Source organism: Homalodisca vitripennis, chromosome 8 (genome assembly GCF_021130785.1).
Source record: "Homalodisca vitripennis isolate AUS2020 chromosome 8, UT_GWSS_2.1, whole genome shotgun sequence".
Lineage (NCBI taxonomy): Eukaryota > Metazoa > Arthropoda > Insecta > Hemiptera > Cicadellidae > Homalodisca > Homalodisca vitripennis.
In genome coordinates this window covers 116,483,297-116,503,753 of record NC_060214.1, presented here as the reverse complement: position 1 = coordinate 116,503,753, position 20,457 = coordinate 116,483,297, and the positions used below count along the sequence as shown (strand labels likewise).

The 20,457-nt window shown below is 32.8% G+C and overlaps 2 protein-coding genes across 3 annotated transcripts in view; both read left to right on the top strand.

The window, feature by feature from the left end:
* LOC124368342 (G-protein coupled receptor Mth2-like) overlaps positions 1–8,346 on the top strand; it is a 57,647-nt gene extending 49,301 nt beyond the window's left edge. Inside the window, exons 7-8 of the mRNA XM_046825618.1 lie at positions 810–906; positions 6,751–8,346. Coding sequence (XP_046681574.1) covers positions 810–906; positions 6,751–6,988 — 335 coding nt within the window. The 3' untranslated portion in view covers positions 6,989–8,346. The remainder of the gene's footprint in view (positions 1–809; positions 907–6,750) is intronic.
* A 10,792-nt stretch (positions 8,347–19,138) lies between these two features.
* The window catches only part of LOC124367966 (A-kinase anchor protein 10, mitochondrial), a 40,379-nt gene continuing 39,060 nt past the window's right edge, over positions 19,139–20,457 (top strand). Inside the window, exon 1 of one of the 2 annotated variants that reach the window (XM_046825201.1) lies at positions 19,139–19,632. In XM_046825201.1, the coding sequence (XP_046681157.1) occupies positions 19,470–19,632 (163 nt within the window). In that variant the 5' untranslated portion in view covers positions 19,139–19,469. The remainder of the gene's footprint in view (positions 19,633–20,457) is intronic. The other variant, XM_046825202.1, reaches the window with a different exon arrangement.

Genomic DNA, 20,457 nt, shown 5'->3' with positions numbered 1-20,457 from the left:
TTAAATCGTCAGTTAAGTTTCATTAAATTGAATTCACTACTCCAATATTTATGACATTCTATATAATTACACTAGTATTGTGCCACCAAAACATTTAGATTCAGGGACTCATTTGAAATTAATTACAAAATTTTGGTGTTTAACTTGTTATTTCATCACACTAGGAGTACATTCAAACAAAGTCAACTAATTATATTCAAGATGTTATAAGTGAAATTTGGATATCACTCGTTAGGAGTAATAGAATAGAGTTTTAACCAAGTGTTCTCCTTAAGGTCGCGTGTATTAAGGAAGAAGGAATCAGGCAGAGATCTTTCTAACAACATTGCTGGCTTACGGACCTCAACGGGAGTCCACCAAACTGGAAAATGGAGGAAACTGGCAGCTCTTTCAGTCTCCACCCTCAAAATCGATATGGTTGATTGTCAAAACATTCTTTCTTGGTATTTTTTTTTTCCAATTTCCAATTCTTTTATTTTATGTGACATGGTTTCTATCGTTTAAGGATGGCCATCCTCATGTGGAAGATAAATTCTGTCAACCAACTAAACTGTGAGTAGCTTATTGAGCCCATAATTTCCAGCAATTGACTGTTAATTCTCAAGGGAGTTAGAGACATTTATAGGTAATCTTATTTTGAATTTGCTCTATCATTTATCAATTATACTTTATTTTTAATTACACTGTTTACCACTCCTCATTGTATGAACCAGAACGAGAAGGCAGCTTTCCCGTACTTCTACGCCCGATCGGTATACTCTGGGCAGCTAATGTTGATGTATCCCTACTCTAGCATTATCTCGGTGCAGACAGCAGTGGCCAGCCGCGGGAGGAGGAGGAGCTGGGGACTGAACAGGAAACAGAATCCCTGTTCCTACAAAAGCAAGGGCATCGCAGGATAGAGATGTAAGTTTCTCACCCTAACCAATGTTGGATTGAAATTGTAATATGGGAAAATGTATACAGTCCATCTTATCTTCACCCAGGGTACATTCATTTCATTTTTTCTACGAGGCTGCTGTGATCAGTTTTTATTAGAAATGTGTTAGCGGTATCGACTATCATTTGAAGTTTTTTTTTTTTACAGTGGAAGGATTGTGAAGGAAACAGGATTTTTCCGGACATTTGCCATTGTTCAGTGATACAAAAAATCAGTAACACTACTTTTAAATAAAATATAATTAATCCTATTTTACCACTTTTATTGAACTACTCTTTCCAAAATACAAAATGACACTCCATTTAAAGTGCTGACAGACAAACAAATATACAAGTTGATGCCCATAACATTTTAGTTTGAATTTAAGTAAGTGGCTTATTGGATAAGTTTATTTCCTACCAACCATTGAGTGTTAAATTGTATTGTAAATTTTGGCAGAGAATCATCTAATGACAAGTGTAAATTTTGAGCTAGTGATCAAACATCACGGTGATTGTTACCAACTGATAAGTTCGTTGTTGAAGCGGAAGGGCCCTACCAAAACCACAAAGTACAATAAAATTCCATTCTAGTTTGTGGCCAAGTGAGAAAAGACACACACTTTCCGCCAGACCCTACTTCTTGGTCTTGTAGCAGTGTGGCGTCTGTGGTGACAGCGTCTCGGAGATGTTAGGCGACACATGTCCGTAACGGTGAAGAGCAGCTCAAGAATGGTCAAATATAGGTGGCGAGGAAAAGGCATGCGTTTGAAAACTCCTCCGATCTGCCATCCCCCTTGACGAAAGTTTGGTAAGCCCCTTGCATGGCACATGGTTGAAGTGTGGATGGCCACTAATATGCCAGGAAGATGCAATGAAGAGATTGAGGGTCAATTCAGGGAGTCCCACGAGCAGTGATCAGCTTCAGTAAGGGGACAATAAAACGAAGCTGTGGGAATACTGATGGTACTTGGTACCTGCGACTGACTGTCCCGCGCTTAGGTCGTTACGGTTCCCATCACCGCCGATCTCCATTTGGACGACCATGCCACAAAAAACACATAAACGCTTACGATGACAGTCTCAGGAAACCAGTAGAAAAGCCCTCCCATGGGAATTTCCTCCACACTTTGCTGCCTCAACAGGTTTTCTATACAATGGTACGATTTTGTATCTCCAATTGTACACACTCATTAGCGTTCGCACATGATTTTTTAACAAAACAGGATATCAACACAAGGTGGAATTAAAAAACATTTATAAACCAAAACATGACATTTATTTTTTACAAATCTATTATGACCACAAGAATAAAACAAACTTCTGTATTTGTTGTTAACACTCTTATGTTTAACAAATGTTCAATGCCCAGTTGAATTTAATAAATTATTATAAAAATGGACATTGCATGACCCAATGACCAATACAATTTTGCTAGTAATTTTACATTTGTTTCTACCACCATATGGTAGAGACCCAATTTACTACCACCTTAAAAATGTGTTAGTTTGTTTTGCTGTTGTAACTATACCAGTAAATCCAGTTTAACCCTTTACTTAATATGTATCATTATAGATGTTAATGTATATGCCAGGGAAAATTAAAGCAACCTAATTTTAATCACTTTCGATACAGAAAAAAAACATAGAAAAAATATTCCACTCAATTGTGGGGATTATAATACATAATATTTCCATACCTGAAATAAAAAGAGGTATATTATTGAATAAATTTTTTTTTTTCTATGATTAAACAAACATTAATTTAGACAAACACCTTATATTGTTACACATTTTATTAAACATTATTTCTCTTCTTCCATATAATTGTGATGGTAAACAATAATAATTATATTTAGTTATGTATCCATTGTGGGGACCCTCAAATTAATAAAAAAAAAAACTGTTTTGAAAGTGTTATGTAATATTAAATTTTTTTTATTTTTTACATTTATTCAAAAAACGATTAATTTTTAATTTAAACCTAAAGTAAAAAATCATTATTTGATAATTTTGCAATTAATATACTAACAATAAAGATCCTAAACAAACCGGTATTAACTACTTAAAATTCACTATTCAAAAGTGATGTTACAAAAACAAATTATGGTACAATTTGTTTCAACATGTAACTATTTTAGTGAGGCTATGAAAACCGTTGATTTTTATGAATTTACAGGAAATTGATTTCATTTTTAAAACCTTTACTTACAAACAGTGTAACCAAACCATTATAATTTTTAATACAGGGTCATGTATGGTTGTTTTGTAAGCAAAGGTTTATTCTTAAAGTATTTTGTTGATTTTAAAAACTTAATTAAAAAAAATTTTATAAATGAATTTAAAAAACATTTTTATTCATGAAGGACTCAGATCTCTCTGAACAAATGCTCATTAAATCACAGAACAATGTCTTTCTAGATGTTTTAAAAAGAGGCCTTTTGAGTCATATTTAGATATGATTCAAATACAATATATATTTCAAAACAATTTCAACATAGTCATTGAAAATCCAGTGCAGGAGCTTGTCTAAGAATACTGGGTTGGGTTACACCGTATTAACTTACTTACTCTTACTCCTGTGGCCACATCGAAAACCAGATTGTTTTTGACTCGCCAACAAATGTCTCTCCAACTTCTTTATACCTTGAGCCAACTTCCAGTGCCTCAATCGTTCTTAAATCCTCTCCACCTGATCTCTCATCGCATCCTATGTCTGCCCAATGGCCTCACTCCCTCTGGTTCCCCTCGCCACACCTTCTTTATCATTTTATCTTCTCCCCTACGGGCAACCAGGGCCCCTATACAATACTCATTATTCTTTACCTCCTGATCAGTGCAATCCACATCGGGATCTTGGTGCTTAAAACACTGTATTAAGCGTTCACAAATAACGAAGTTTTGTCGTAGAAAAATCGTATCATTCATATCATAACATAAATTACCTTATTGATTAATCCATTGTGAAATATGGGTAGTTAGATTTCTCGGACTTCTTTTACCCTCTCGAGGATTTCCACCCAATCAGGGAAGGATATCATCTGAAGTTACGTACTTGTTCTTTTTTGGTTTAGTAATGCGAGAGCAGGAAGGCGTTGTTGGGCTTTTCAGGAGTTTTTGGAATATTTGCTCCTTATTTGAAGCATTTTTCTGAATGAATCATTTGCAAAGTAGCTGAAGCTCATTTTTATAGTGAGCGTTCCCTGTGTCTAACCGTAAATTTGGAATTATCCCAAGAAACTCTCTGACACCAATTTAACCTTGAACATTCAACCCTTTTATACACTCTTCTCTATTTTTTCTTATCATGTTATTAGCTTGACCATTTGTCATCCGTGGATAGTTTTGTTACCGTATGACCTTTCAGAAGTTAACTGTGTGACTTGATTTTAATGCGAATGGGTGTACCGGTCTATCTTTCGTTTCTTGCTGGATCGCTACAGATGGCATGTGGACTCCATACTTCCAGCAGACAAGTCTGTGGACAATAGTCAGATCTACAGACTTTGCACTTAAGCAGAAAGTGAAATGAAGCTAAAAAACATTTGGATTGACTCAACCCTTTTTCCCACGTCTGTAATTATGTGTAGAAGAAGACTGATTTTATTATCAAAAAAATACATTTTAAAAAAAAATCCTTAGGGAATATTTGCTATCATCAAATTTGGAAAAGTCCACTTGTTTTTTGTTCCTCGTTACGAATTCATCCATGGTGTTCGCCCTCCTCTTGCCGAACTAGAAAGGAATTTGTAGTGTACAAACCACATTTTAACCCTCTCACTCTACAAATAATATTTTTCAAGTATAAAAAAATCGCCTTCTGACGTGGGTTCCTCACAGGATCTCAGTAGCAAATTAAGCTAATTTTCAGTGTTATTCAATTAAAAAGTATTATTAATTTTGATCCAATACTTAATAAATTTTATTAATGGCTGATAATAACTTTTCGTATACAATAGCATACTAAAAAGTAATTATTTACTTATCAAAGAAATTTTTTTGTTATTGTATAATACAATTTCATTTTTGACATATATTATGAAATAAAATGTTTAAAAAAGAACTATGGGCATTTATATTAATGTTGCCTTAAATCATTTATTTGATAATAAACACACATACAAATATTCAACCCAATACGTACAAAAATACTTGGTGACATTAGACTTTTTTCAAAAACATTTATTTTTTGTTTTTTACACTCTTTTAATATATGTTATATAGGTTGTATATGTGCTACTTTAATATTGTACTACTGACTACATCAAGTTTCTTGTAAACTATAAGTATCTGTGTGTGAAAATCAGTATTTCTGTACAGTAGCAATTAAAAAAGTTTTATGTTTTAAATTAATAAAATTCTTTTTTTTCTAAATGTCCGGAAAATTCAGAACAAGTTAAATTAGATATCCTACTGATCCCAAAAATTGAAGAGTCGGTAAACTAGGAGAGGCTACTGATCCAAAAATTGGAAGTGTAGGATAATTTAGGAGATGCTTATTTTGACATCAAAAATTATGATGTTTGGAGCCAAAAGGGTTAATCAAAAGATTTGAAGTGCTTCTGAAATGTGTTATCGTGTCGTTGTATGAATCTTGGTTCTTACATACTATATCTGGTTGAAGATCTACACAGCATGTTGCTCCAGTATTCAGAGGAGTGTCTTCTGAACAACCCACCAGTTTGCTCAGAAATTGTTGACATAATGAGGAAAATATCTCAACTCTTTACTTGAATTTTTAAACTGTGTCATCTCCTTGAATAACCAATTTACCATGATTGGCCTACACCCCATGTTTACCCGAGATTTGACATAACAAAACATAAGATCAACTAAAAAGTTTTTTGAAGATCACAAAGAAAATATTATTCACCATTTCACAGCCAACTCTCGGGTTCTTAAAGGCTAGTTTGCAAAAATAATTCTAAAATACATTAAATCACATTAGAAGTTATTTAATCCGTGTTTAGAATTATGTAGTACTTTATATAAAGATAAACCTGCTAAATTTTTAGAATTCAGACTTTTAAAAATATTAATAATTTGAAATAAACTGTTCTTTTTCAATTTACTTTAAATTTAATATGTATATTTTTAGTTTATAAATAATCAAAACTTACAGAAGTTATTTTTCATAAAAATTTATTTTTATTTGTATGGGAGTTCCGTATTTTTTCTATAAATTATAAAAGTCTGACTTTTAAAATTATTTATAATTAAAAATAAACCATAATTATTTAATGTATTGTTAAGGTTAACAAGTTAATTTTTAGTTACTCAATGTTGAATTATGTAAAAAAATATATATTATGTTTTTGTAAGTTGTGCATCTGTATTTATGAGTGGACCGATTTGGAATACTTCATAAAAATGTCCACAAAAAAGTTATTCATAAAGTTATCTCTGCGATCTAGATTTCATTGGTTCAGAAATATGTGTATCAACAAATCATTGTAGGATAAATATGTAATTGGATGTTCAACAATATCCTTTTCAAATCAAAGTAGAACAAAAAAATACAAAAAACTAAAAGTGTAATTTTGTATTTTTTAAGTTGTAATGTAGACTTTTTAATTCTATTTATAATACTAAGATGCTTTAGAAAAACCATATATAATGATTATACAAATGTTTATGTACAACACTGCAAAATGTCTAAAACTGGCCTGGTTGTGAGCAAATAGCATGGCAGTAAAAGGGTTAAGATAACCTCAATTCCATTCTCCAGTCAAGAAGAAATAAAAGAATGAATGGTAATAATTCAGCGCATACGGTAACAAATCTATCAGCTGGTAACAAATGGTTACACTAATGACCGTCCCTTTGTTTGCAGGTTCACACAATCCGTGATCCTGTTCCTCGTGATGGGACTCAACTGGGTTCTGGAGTTGTTGTCATACTTTATCGGAGGACCGATAGAAATCTGGATTTTGACCGATACCCTCAACTCTCTGCAAGGTGTCATCATCTACTTCGTGTTCATCGTGAGAGTGCCCAGGGTCAGTCACCTGGCAAGCTCTCGTCTCGTTCCTACCTGCAGCTTCTTGTGCGGACAGTCTAACAAAGAGTAGTCATAGATCTAGCCAATTATGCTGAACTGAAGTCCCTTCTACTTAAATATTTGCTATGAACATTTCGTTCTTTATAATATTTCAATTCAATTCAAACTTTAACTAAAAGGCATATTGTTTGATTATGTCAACGTATCGAATTAATAATTTATGAGAGAATTAGCTAACTGGTTTGATGAGAATGTATAAATAAGAACCCTTTTGCTGACTAGCGATTTACACACACAGCTTGCCTTAAAACTTGCAAAACTTCACTAGAGGCATTTCTCAAAATTGCTAATCTATTCACCTGCCAGTGTGTTAATTATTAATTAGTTAGTATTAATTATTATTTAGAGAGTCAATAGCACTTTTCTTTATATATTTTATAATTATTTTTTCAAATGTCTGGAAAAATAGGTGTTGGCAGTGAAAGGGTTAATATAGTTACCTTTTTTCATTTTACTGATTTTGTGTTCAGCTAGTTGAGTAAATCAGCTATCATTTATAATCATGTACACTTATCATATACCTTATGCCCATAAGACTGTTTGAATATGCTTAGTACATTCCTAATGTTTGATTTCCAGAGGTTTTAATCTAGAGGCAATAAAAATCTATATTGTAAAATATTGTTACGGTGCCCAATTTTCAAGGTGACATTAATTAATGAAATTGTGTAATGAGGGTTTCTTTTTTATTTGTAGATAAAGATAATTATTAGTATTATATTTAAACCGGAATTAGTATTCCTTAAAAGCTATTAAATACTTTCATCATATTATAGTAAACATAATAAGTGAGGAACAGAAAATCAAATTTTGAAAGGCATAGTTTTTAAACTGTCTTTCAGCAACGTTTCTCAACACTATTGTATTATTTTTTTTAAATTGTCAGTATTTATTTATCAAAATGTTAATTACGATTTTAATATTTTATTTATTACACTATTTAGTATTATTTTATACTAAATTGTTAAAGGGTTGGTTTATATTTTTCAACAAATAATTTATTTTACAAGTTACTCACATTGGTACAAGTTTTATAGTGTTACGATAATTAGCATAATGAGATAAATCATAATAACACAAATATCATAATAGGCGCGGTTTCAGACAACGAAATAAGACTCGAACTACGAACTTAGTTTATTTAACTGTGCTTTCATTTAGATGGCAATGCACTCATTAAACAGTAAAGGGTTTAAACTACAACAGTACAAAATGAAACATCACAGGTTTTTTATCATTAGTCCTTTTCTGTATTCATATCATGTTAATATTAAGAATGTAACATACAAATACATACTCACAATGTTAATCTAAAGAAACTTTTGGAACGTTGTTAAATGTTTGAAACATTTAATAACACATGGGCAGTACCGCATTTCCCTATAGGCCCACTAGGCCCAGGCCTAGGGCACAAAATTTTAGGGGGCGCATAAATTTTAAAGTACACAAAAGAAAAAAGTTGCGGCGGCGGGTAGTGTTGGCGCTCGGCGGGGCGGGTGGCCAAGGTCAACTAGGTCCGGGTGCGACGTTGACTCATTCATTGGTTCATTGCTTTTTATTTATTCAAAACACTCCTATATATCTTATATATATAAAAATCTTGAGTCACGATGTATGTTGCCAATAAACTCCAAAACGACTGAACCAATTTCAATCAAATTTCACATGTATCCGTAATTTAGTCTAACTTAGAAGATAGGATAGTTATTATCTGAATTATTCGCTTATGTCGTGAATATAAACGAATAAAATGAAGAAAAGTTTTCAAAGCGCCTGCACATTATAACCTGCAATTACGAGATAGATACGTATATTAAACAGTGAAACACTATTTGAAGGGCGCTAAGTTATGATGTATAATTGTCTTCTAAACTAAATTTTTGGTTGAACTTAAAGGTTGAGTGGTAGACCACTTTGTAATAAAATACATTATGCATGTACAATACATTTTTGACATATTTTCTTGATCGTGACATCAAGGTAAAATCTACATCGGGGTTGGAAATATAATTTACTTCAACCAGAAATGCTCATACGCGGGCAAAACTTACGAAAAGCGTGCGAAGCCGCGGGAAACAGCTAGTATATATATATATATATACTATTGTAATTATCTTTCATCAAAAATTACGTAATTAAGAAATTTACTGGATTTCTACGTCAGTGTAATCAGAGTCCTCTGTGGGGAGGGGGGGGGCTCTTTGGTCTGTAGGCCTAGGGGCGCCGAATTTGTAAATGCGACCCTGCACATGGGTAGATTAAAATAAAATACTGTCTTTTCAATTTCCGATAGAGGATTGTGGGAAACAGTTGTCACCTGCCGACAGGGTTAGAGCGACATTCAGTTACAAGTACAACTGTTATATTTGTACAATGTTACAATGTTACTGTCAGCTGAGATCTACTAATATGTATGTATGAATCACGTGTAAGGAAGTTTAATAAATTCTTACATCGTAACGTTAAAATGTACAATTTTGGTACTGTATTAAAACAGATACTTTTTTCAAATTATGACAAAAATGTTTCATGAAAAACCTTTCATTTTCCCAATGTCAAAACTTTTGGGACATGTTGAGTAAAAAAGTGTAGTTTGTTACAAAAATGCTACTGTAGCTTTTATTGAGCTTTTTTAAAAAGGAACTGAACAACCTCTACCTTAATAGTAACTTTTAATTGTTAGATGTAGACTAACAGTATTTCATATTAGTAGCTTAGATAGTTTTACTGGTATACGTTTAAGAATATTATTTATTAATTTATATTTGTTTTATAATTAGTATACATATTTCTTATTGTAACAAATGTTTGTGTTCCTATACTGTTGTATGAAACCTTAATTGTAATTTAGTGCTATTATATTATAATATTTATTTTTTTAATGTATAGGTCCTGTTTTTTATATTGTTTTATTAAATGCTTGTTTTAAAATTGTTTGTATCTATTTCTTTTCAAGAAGCCTAACTCTTTTGTTTTGTGATATATACTCTAAATTTTCCTAAATGATTTTGAAGGTAACGATGACTGGAACACCAAGACGATGATCTTAACTTTTCAGGGAGAAAACTGATGGAATTTTATTAACAGACCGGTGCTGAAAAAAGAGAAAACTACTCAGCTTTCTTTCGACAACATAGTATAACCTATCAAACCAAGCTGCAGTCGTCGCAATTTTTGTTAACCCTTTGAGTGACAATGTCAGATTTTACCGGACGACAAAAGTTGGCCGAAAAGTGCCAACGTCCGATTTTACCGGACGACAAAAGTTGGCCGAAAAGTGCCAACGTCCGATTTTACCGGACGTTCGGGAAAAAGTCACTAAAAATTGTAACCTTTAATATTTTTAAATATCATATTGAAATGTTTGTGAAGAATCGTTCTTTTTAAAATAAATTGTTATAGTACACTTCCGATCAAACTTTAAATTATGAAACTCACATATAAACATTTTTGGTTTGCCATAGATACCAGAAAACAATGTGACAATAGTTTCTTAAAAGTTGTATAACTTACTCATTATTGAAGATAATAATATAAATTTTTCCAGATTTACAGAAAATTGCATACACTTTCCAGTGATGTGGACTAAGAAAAGGATATGAATTTTTTTGGTCATAATAATTTGGTTGTAAAATGAAATTAAAAAATATTTTTGAATTTTTTTTTTAGGTAAGTCCATTTTTGGTATTCCTAAATGTAGTGTTACGGTAACTTTGTTATTTTATGTTAATTAAACAGAGTTTTCAGAGAAAAATAAAAAAAGAATCATGTTGATAGCTTATTAAATAATCGAACTGTGAATTTTTTACTAAAACCTTGCAAAATGCCTGAAAAAGGGCTGGCACTTTTAGGTACACCCACTAGAAAAATACCTGGCACTTTTCAGTATACCCACTCAAAAAATACTTGGCACTCAAAGGGTTTAAGAGATTAAAAATACGTGTTGTTTATGTTTCGGCAGTACAAAGCAAAGATTTACAAAGATTAGAAATTAATAATTATTGCATTAGCAATATAACAAATTAGTCACATTAATTGGCTTCCATGGTTAAAACTTAGTCTGACATCTTGATGGATAGCCTATGCATTAAACTATTTGTAAGTTACTTTACGTTTTATTCAGTGTTCATTAAGTCCAATTGGTACTATTATGAGGGAAATTTTTGTACTGTGAGGTACATTAGTTGCAACACTGTTAACCAGGGGCATGTTTTTATGTTTATAAAACATGATAATCAGGCAGTTACTTTACAATTTTTTTTTTTTTATTCAATCAGTTTCTTCAGTAGAAATAAGCTTCTGACTAAAAACTATTCATTTCTCGCTTCCAAGTTCACTTCCAGTTACTGAATGTAATGAATACACAAACAAAAATAATTAGACCCAAGCACCACACTAATAGGCTATAAACTTGCAAAAGGAAAAAAATATTGTAAATTAATCATAAAAAGATGTTAGAATTTTGGACATTTGCCATCGTTTTATGTTAAAAAATGTGTTGCACTGAGTTTTTTTCTATAAGTAGACTATACTTGTATAACAAAACAGCAAACTTTAAACAAAGAAATAAATCATGTCATTCAGTGTTGACATGAAGCGTTTCACTGAATGTTATTATTAAATAAACTGATTTCCCTTATTGTAACTAAACAGGAAATTAAATTTGTTGGCTATAACAGAGTTACTATTATTAATCCTTAAAATATCTTAACTGAGGGACTTTCTCATTCTGTGACATTATTAATCTATATTTCATTCAAGTACAGAAGCCTGAATATTGACAACATACTAGATTTCGTCCATTTAATGAATACAAATGACGAAATTATATACCTGTGTTTTATTAGCTCTTGTAACTTGTTTATAACGTATTGTAATCTAAAACAATGGAAGTTTTGGAGTAAAATGTTTACAAACTAAAGTTGACAGAATTATTACTAGTTTTGGGTAGTATCAATATATTACATTTGAAATACGCGCCCATGTAACGTGCCGGAAAGTAGGGCCTCCAGTTTCCGGTGTGCTAGGGTGGGTACAAAGACGCGAGAGTGCATTGAAATATAATATTTTTCTATTCTATTATACCCTAATATAACCAAACTAAACCTAATATAACAATAAATTCTTAAAAAATGAATTTTACACAATGTTGTTCTGAACAATACAGTTATATAGAAGGTTCAATGTTGTAATGTATTTGATTTTTGTGTAATAACATTATTTCATTTTGTAATGTTTATTTTGGCAATATGTGTTGCAACCTTGAGTTTCAATAAATTATTGGTGGGCTGCATCACCTGATCCTGTAACCAAAATTAGAATCCATTATCATCCCCTCTCTATTCTTAAGGTCGGCCATACACGTTACGCTATACCTGCGCAGGTACACCTGTACAGCCGAGACCTCACACACGGTACAGTAAACTGGATGACTGAAGGATTTCTTGTAGAGACAGTAGAGAAGTGGCGAGTGAACAAGATGACATGATTGCTTTGGTGGATTGTTTAGTGGTTATGAATAGTAAAAAAGGACGAAAACGCAGTACGTGGTGTAAAAACTGGTTTCTAAGAGAAGTGAGTATAATCATACAAATTTATTGAAAGAACTGTGTTCAGATCCTTCGGGTTATCATAGCTTTTTGCGGATGAGTGAAGAAGTTTACACCGAATTTCTGTCACTTGTAACAAACACCTCTAGTTCAAAAGGAAAAACATGGTGATGACAACTTCTATCTCACGACATGAGACTTACAGCCACTTTAAATAAAGGAAATTGGAAAAACGTGGTAATTTTTTATCTTAATCAAGGAAATTATTGTTAAAATGAGTTTTACAGAAGTACATAATATTCAGTCTTGAATCAAATACAACTGAAATCACTCAAGTAGTTAGCCAATGAGAGTGTAGGTTCCTGTTGAGTTTCGTGTCCAGGAACTCTGACTTGATGCGAATTGAAATCGTACAAACTTGCACTTGAAGAAGGACTTGGAGTCTTACTTGAGCTGGAACTTGTATGGTCTAAGTTTTACGAGTTTGTTGGCGTATTGAGCATTTCCATTTCTGCTTCAAAAAATAATACCATTTATTCTTTTCTCAACGATCGTACGCTGACGATTTTCTAAATGTCTAATCCTCCTTGGGAAAGATTTGCCTATGAGGTTATAGCGGTTATCTTGAAATAGATGCTTCTTACAGTGATCGCTCACTGCAACCAAAAAACGTCGTTATACAGGGTGATTCATGAAGTTCTCCCCCCACTTCTACAGGCACATTGTACTAGTAAAAAATAATGAAAAAATGTTATATAAACAGAGGTCCGAAAACGCTTCGTTAGCGAGTTTACAGCTAGCGAAAGATTTCGCCTGAATTCCTGAGAGTAAAGAGTAAAATAAAGCCATACTGAACTTTTGGAAAAGGTTAATTAAGTAAGAAATATCGTGGGATTCTTATGTATTTTTACCTGATAAAGCTAATAAAAATAGGTTTTCAGAACTGTACCTGTAGTAATTTTTGAGGGATTCAGGGTTAAATGCAAAACAATTGGGGCACGAAACAATGTTTTTTTAAGTTTGATGTACAATAACTTTGTTAAATTGGTAATTAATACATAAAATCAACAGACATTAACTGTAGAGAATTTAATTATGAGAAAATTTGATATAATCAAAGTCTAAAATAAAACAGAAATAAGTACCAAAAAATCGATTTTATTCAGTATAATACATTACAAGCTGTAAAGAAATACCGTACGGTATTTAGTTAAAATAAAACAAAAACAAAATGTTTGTTTTCCTTAATGATGAGATAAATTGAGAAAACAAGATTAACTGTTAAATAAAATTTGTTTGTAAATAAAAAATATCATGTTTTATTTCGTTGTATTTTTTTTTAATAAAAATGTACATCAAATGTTCGAAAAATAAATGAAGCAAACATTTTCCCATTATTGTTTACTAATCATCGAAATGCAGTTTTTTGTTTTATTAATTTCTAAGTTGGTAACGCACGAATAACAGCTGATCAAACAATGGTATTATGTACTGTTACGTTAGAACTGTGTATTAGTGGTGTTTTGCAAGCTACTTGCAGGAGATCGGGTTCTGTGAATCGTGTTATTAAATGCAATTTTTCTGCGAGTTATAATTCGATTGTTTATTCAGCGAAAAAAATGCCTTACTTATTTACATCAGAGGAATACGCTGATATGGTTTTTATTTTGGGTTACTGTAATGGTAATGCTAGAGCTGCTGTAGAAAAATATGAACTACGTTTACCCTAATAGGAGGATTCCAGATACCAAAACAATTTCAGGAACTTTTCGTACTCTTCGGGAAACACGATCACTACCAAGTACTAGAACCAATTATGAACGAGCTGTCCAACTTGATGATGATATTGTTATTAATGCTGTTCATCGCAGTCCAGGTGTAAGTACACGACGTATTTCTAGGCGGATAGGAGTTTCGCAGTCAACGGTGTGAGAGGTCACTTAATCGAAACAAATTTTATCCGTTTCATAAACAAAAGGGTTCAACATCTACAGCTAGGGGATGGTCCGCTTCGCTTGGAGTTTTGCAACTTTTTGAATATTAATAATTCAACTTGTAGAGTTGATTAAACTCTACAAGCGTATTTTGTTTACGGATGAGGCACAATTCACTCGGGATGGTGTCAATAACTTGCACCAATGAACACTCATGGGCAGAAGAAAATTCCCACATGAGGTAGTGGAACAGAACTTTCAACACCGATTTAGCGTCAATGTCTGGTGTGGCCCTTTTGCACAATCGGCTGATTGGACCTTTCATATTACCTGGACGCCTAATTGCTGAGTTCTATTTGCATTTCCTTCAAGAAGAGTTGCCGCAGCTGTTAGAGAAATGTTCCTTTACATCTCAGACAAAAATTTGTACTTCCAGCATGAACGGAGCACCTCCCCACTTTTCACGTGCCGTTTTCTGCTTACTTAAATCATTAATTTCCTGGACACTGGATTGGTCGTGGAGGGCCTCACCCTTGGCCACCAAGATCACCAGATCTATCTCCATTGGATTATTGCATCTGGGGATGGATGAAAGACATTGTATACAAGACAAAAAGTGAATTCTCGTGATGAATGAATTGCCCGTATTATAGATTCGGCTGTGCAGATACAGGGAAGTCCTGAAAAATTAAGAAACGCAACAAAAGCAATACACAAACGTGCTGCAAAAATGTATTGATAATGATGGCCTTCATTTTCGAACATCTATTATAAAATGGTGCGTACGGTTGGCCCAACCTGATTAATTTTGCTTAAAATAGTAATGTATTATACTGAATTAAAATCGATTTTTTGGTACTTATTTCTGTTTTATTTTAGACTTTGATTATATCAATTTTCTCAGAATTAAATTCTCTACAATTAATGTTTGTTGATTTTATGTATTAATTACCAATTTAACAAAGTTATTGTACATCAAACTTAAAAAAAACATTGTTTCGTGCCCCAATTGTTTTGCATTTAACCTGAATCCCTCAAAAACTACTACAGGTACAGTTCTGAAACCTATTTTATTAGCTTTATCAGGTAAAAATACGTAAGAATCAACGATATTTCTTACTTAATTAACCTTTCCAAAAGTTCAGTATGGCTTTATTTTTACTCTTTACCCAGGAATTCAGGCGAAATCTTTCGCTAGCTGTAACTCGCTAACGAAGCGTTTTCGGACCTTATGTGTATATAACATTTTTTCATTATTTTTTTACTAGTACAATGTGCTGTAGAAGTGGGGGGAGAACTTCATGAATCACCCTGTATAGTTTCTTAACTTCAAGTTTTTGTGCTATATTCAAACGCAGAAGGACTTGACGTTTTTCTGTAAGCTGTCGGGTTTCATGGTCGGGAGATATTGTGGTTTGCAAAGACGATACTTCAATGCGGGGGGTCTGTTGGACAGTATCTTCAGTTCCCCCTTAAAGGGGAAAAGTATCATAATATATTGATTGATATCTATACATAGGTATTTAAATTTGAATCAATAGTGAATATGAATATGAAAACTAACAAATGATGATATGAAAACTAACAATATATACCGTTACCTCATGAATAAATTACCGCACCCCTCTTCCAGTTTGCCAAAATAGACCAGCAGATAAGGAAAGATAAAAAATTTCCCGTCCACCAAATGATCGATATTTGTTAGTCGATATCATCTGTTCAAGTCTGGGTCCTATTTGTAATAGTTTTTGTTGAATTTAGCTTCTGTCCACCACCTAGCTATGGTAGGAAGGGTTGATTCAATTGAATTTTGAGTTTAGCTCCAGTTCACCTTCCTCTAAATCTTCTGAAGTCAAAATAAGATGGTTTGTAATTATTTGCATGATGATGTACTGGCATCTTTGCTGTATATTCTGTCTTTTCATTGCCTATAATTCCCGTGTGACCTGAAATCCAAACGAAGAAGTGAACAGAATATTCAATGAAAGCAAGTTAAACATATTTCTTCTTATTCCGAGGATAACGGGCCATCTATATATATAAAAATGAATGTTTGTATGTTTGTCCTTTATGGAATCGTGAACTATTGGACCGATCATGATGAAAATTTGTACGTATATGTATTTTTCCACGGAGAAGGTTTATAAGCTATGCCCATCCCTTTCCCGATTCAGGATTCCGCCCCACTGGTTACAGAAATACCCATAAGAAATGCAGCAGCAAACATATGTTAACGTCTTTTCAGATTTTTAATCAGCTGTTCTTTGTAAACATATATTACACTTATAGTTTTAAAGCATAGAGTAAGCTTAAGAGAAACGACAAATTTTGTTTAAACTGTTTTTGCAATCACTGTTAAACATAGACTTTACTATCCAGATAATACAATTCAAATTTGACGTAAAAATTCACCTTTAACTGCAATATTTATTTAATATAAACCATGCTCATGCTTGATCAGAAGAGTAATGCAGATATCATAATTACTATCTTACGTTGGCTACAAATATAAAGAATGTTATAAAATCAACCTTAGTTGTTTTTTTTGACAGAAGTATGGTTCTCAAAACTCCGTGTGTACATATTCTCTCGATCGAGACAACAAAGCAAGCTCAATCGTGGCATCGGAGATATAACTAATTTAATCTAAAATTTATTATAGTAAAAAAAAAAATTTACTAAGTAATATAAGGACTTCGGTTCTTAAGATTTGCGTGCGAAGCCGTGGGTAACAGCTAGATAGAGGCAGGAATATGGTACATACCTTCATAATACGCCCAAGAGGCTCACGATGGAACGACTATCAATTATCTCAGCAATGTTTAGAATGTGATAGAAAAAGAATAAGTGAATATAGTGTACTGTTTTCAACGGGAAATTGCGTGCGAAGCCGCGGGCAACTTTTGCAAAAAATTATTGAAATGCGCAGCAAAGCGCGCCGGGCCCGCTAGTATGTTATAAATGTGTCACCAATTTGAAAGTCATTAATACATTTTTTTTTAAATACGGTGGTATCATAAATTGGTTTCATGTGATAATTTCTATGTAATATAATGCACGAAAAATTTCGACGGCTCCCATTAAAAAAAGTTCAAGAAAGACCTTTTCAATCAAAAACAGCAATTGAGATAAACAATGTAACATTACTTTTTTGAAGCATCTGTATAAAGTTGGACACGTGTAGGCCACTTTGTGTTAATATTTTGTGTAAGCATTTCTTTAGTGTATTTACATTGAAGCATAATTATTTTATGTAATAATATTCTAACCCACGTGTGCTGAATTATTTCAAACCCGGGTATGTCGTGGAAAACGTTCTATAGTTCACGCTTTTCAAGATGAAAAGTTTACTAACAACAATAATAGAACATTGAAATATAATTATAGCGTATTAAGGTATGTTGCTCACAAAGTTCTTTATTGGTAATGAGTAATTTGAAAGGATAACAGGATCGTGCCATTTTTTCCATCAATAGTATTGTATAGTATATACTTATAACGTAGCAATGTTGGGAATGGTTGATTTACTGCAAATGTTAAGTTTAGCTCCATTTTCACCTTCGGCTAAGTGCACAGTCTTGAACCTGAACTCGTAGAACCTGGTGTCCACGTCTAGAGAGATAAAATAAAGTCGGCAACCTAGACATGAAAAAAACGAAATCTTTGTATCATTTGCTGTCAGAGACGCCTAGACTATTCATTTATACAGTTTATGAGTCAATGAGAACACCTCTTCAACTGGATTACACTGGATGGCTGCTGAAAAAACCAGACAAATCTCTTTTGTAGTATAGGTGTCTTCGATCTCAAAAACGAAGCAGAGTTTTCTTTGGTTTCAAAGGTCTTTGAACTTCTTCGTTGCCAACCTTTTTGGGGTCTCTTTAGATGGATGGATGGATGAATTCCAGATTCCAGGAGTCAGATTTCAGACGCTGCACTATGAGGAAGGTGAAGTGGAGCTAAACTCAACATTTGCAATATATTTCTATACAAACAATTTCAAATTTAAAAAATCCCACTATGAATTGTTATTCGAATAAATTATGACAATTCGTGGGAAATGGACATCAGCTGAAAGAAGCTGACAATAGGTAGGTACTTGAGAAAAATCGTAAATCGTGGAGTCTTCTCAACCGTATTCTACATTTATTTATTTTCAACGGTAAACAACGTTACAACAGTTTTCGAAAATATAAATACCAAATGCGATGGATCATTAACAACTTAGAATCTGAGAAGGAATAAATTATTATAACAACATATAAAAGAAGGCGTCACGAAGCAAAAATGAAAAATTGACTGAACTAGAAATTAGATTTAAGTAGCTTCTTCTAAAGCGATTGTCAGTGGTCGTTCTGAAGAAGTAGACGTAGACGTCCTCCAGACTACTTGTTCCCCCAATCTCTGATGACGGGATGATGCACTATCATTGTAGTTGGTATAGTGTTGCGTCCTTACGAATGCATATTTTGATCTAGCCTTCGAAAGGAACCGCAATCCGGTTAAGGATGAAGGTGCTAATGAAATGAACATGGGATATATATATCGTAATTCACCAATTTAAGAATCTTTCTCTTTGTGTGAAAGTGAAGAGTCTAGTCTATTTAGTGGCTCTCCTTTCTCATTGAAGAGCGACCAATCATCAGCTGATCTAATAAATACAGCTGTGGCATCGACAGTCGACAGCAGTGCCTGTCAACTGAAAAGGAAACACGCAGAAACTGAGTATAAAATGCTTTATACAAATAAAGAATTTTAGGACAGAAAGTGAATTTTAAACCAAGTGATATTACATTGCAATGTATCTGGCTAGATTAAAGTTTAAAGCTCCCCAATTTTATAAATTTGAAATATTTTAGAAATGTAAGAAAGAAAAACAGTATCATTAGTGAAGATTCAGTGTCAGAAAGTTTCTCTTGGAACGTTGTTCTCTAAATAATGAAGATGACATTAATGTTAACACTTGAAAAGTTGAGTTCTTAAACACAACTCAGTGCTTATAACAATAATGTTACAGTTTTGGAAGAAAACTAGTAAAAAAGAAAAGACTCATCAGCAATCAGTGAATCAAAATGTTAATGGAGTTCCTCTACCAGTAGGGGTGTTTCTTCCAACATTTTCAGATTCAAATTTAGAAGGTCCTCTTGCCAATTTTCAGCATGATGGATACAGTAAGTTACAATGCCACAAGCATAATAAAATATAATTATTTAGAAAAAAACCATTGGCTGTTCTCGCACATGCGTTTGTAAATAAACAGGTGCAGTTAGATAGGTTTAAGTTTAACTGAAAAGTTTAAACATTTTAATATCCTGATGTTAAGGGCTGGTCTAAAGTCTAAGAGTTAGAGATATCATCTGAGTTGGAGATAGCGAGTAGTTTCAAATCCTGTCTGTGACTAAACATTGCACTATTTCAGTACTAATGGTCTTGTACTGTACCGGCTCTCCCTGTATTTTGTTTAATAAGATTCAGCGGTTGATGAGGACAAGCAGAATAACTGGCTAAAAGGGGATATCTCTTCTTAAATATATATGTGTGTGTGTGTGTGTGTTGAGCATTTATGGATTTATAGTATAAGTCTGCTTTTGATGCAATCCTTTACTAAAATCCTTTGCCAAACAGACACATCTGATTTTATTGAAGGAGGAGCTCTTCTTATTGGAAAACACTATTTTTATCAAGTAGGTATAATAGATAATAGACACATCTGAGTTTATTTAGATGAGATAAATTCTAATGGGCTGTTTCTTTACATTTGCTGGAGTACAGAGGGCTCTCCTGTAATATCCATAAAAATCTTTTAGTGGAAAAGCATATTGTTATTGTATATAAATAAATAGTCTATATCCTGAGTTATAGGTTGTACTAGTATGTTTCCATTTATGTCTTCGTAGCCAACAAAAATTATAGTAGTTAGTTAGCCTATGAAATTTATAGTGAATTTTTTTAAACAGAAAATCCAATATATTTCTGGATATTTATAGCTATAGCCT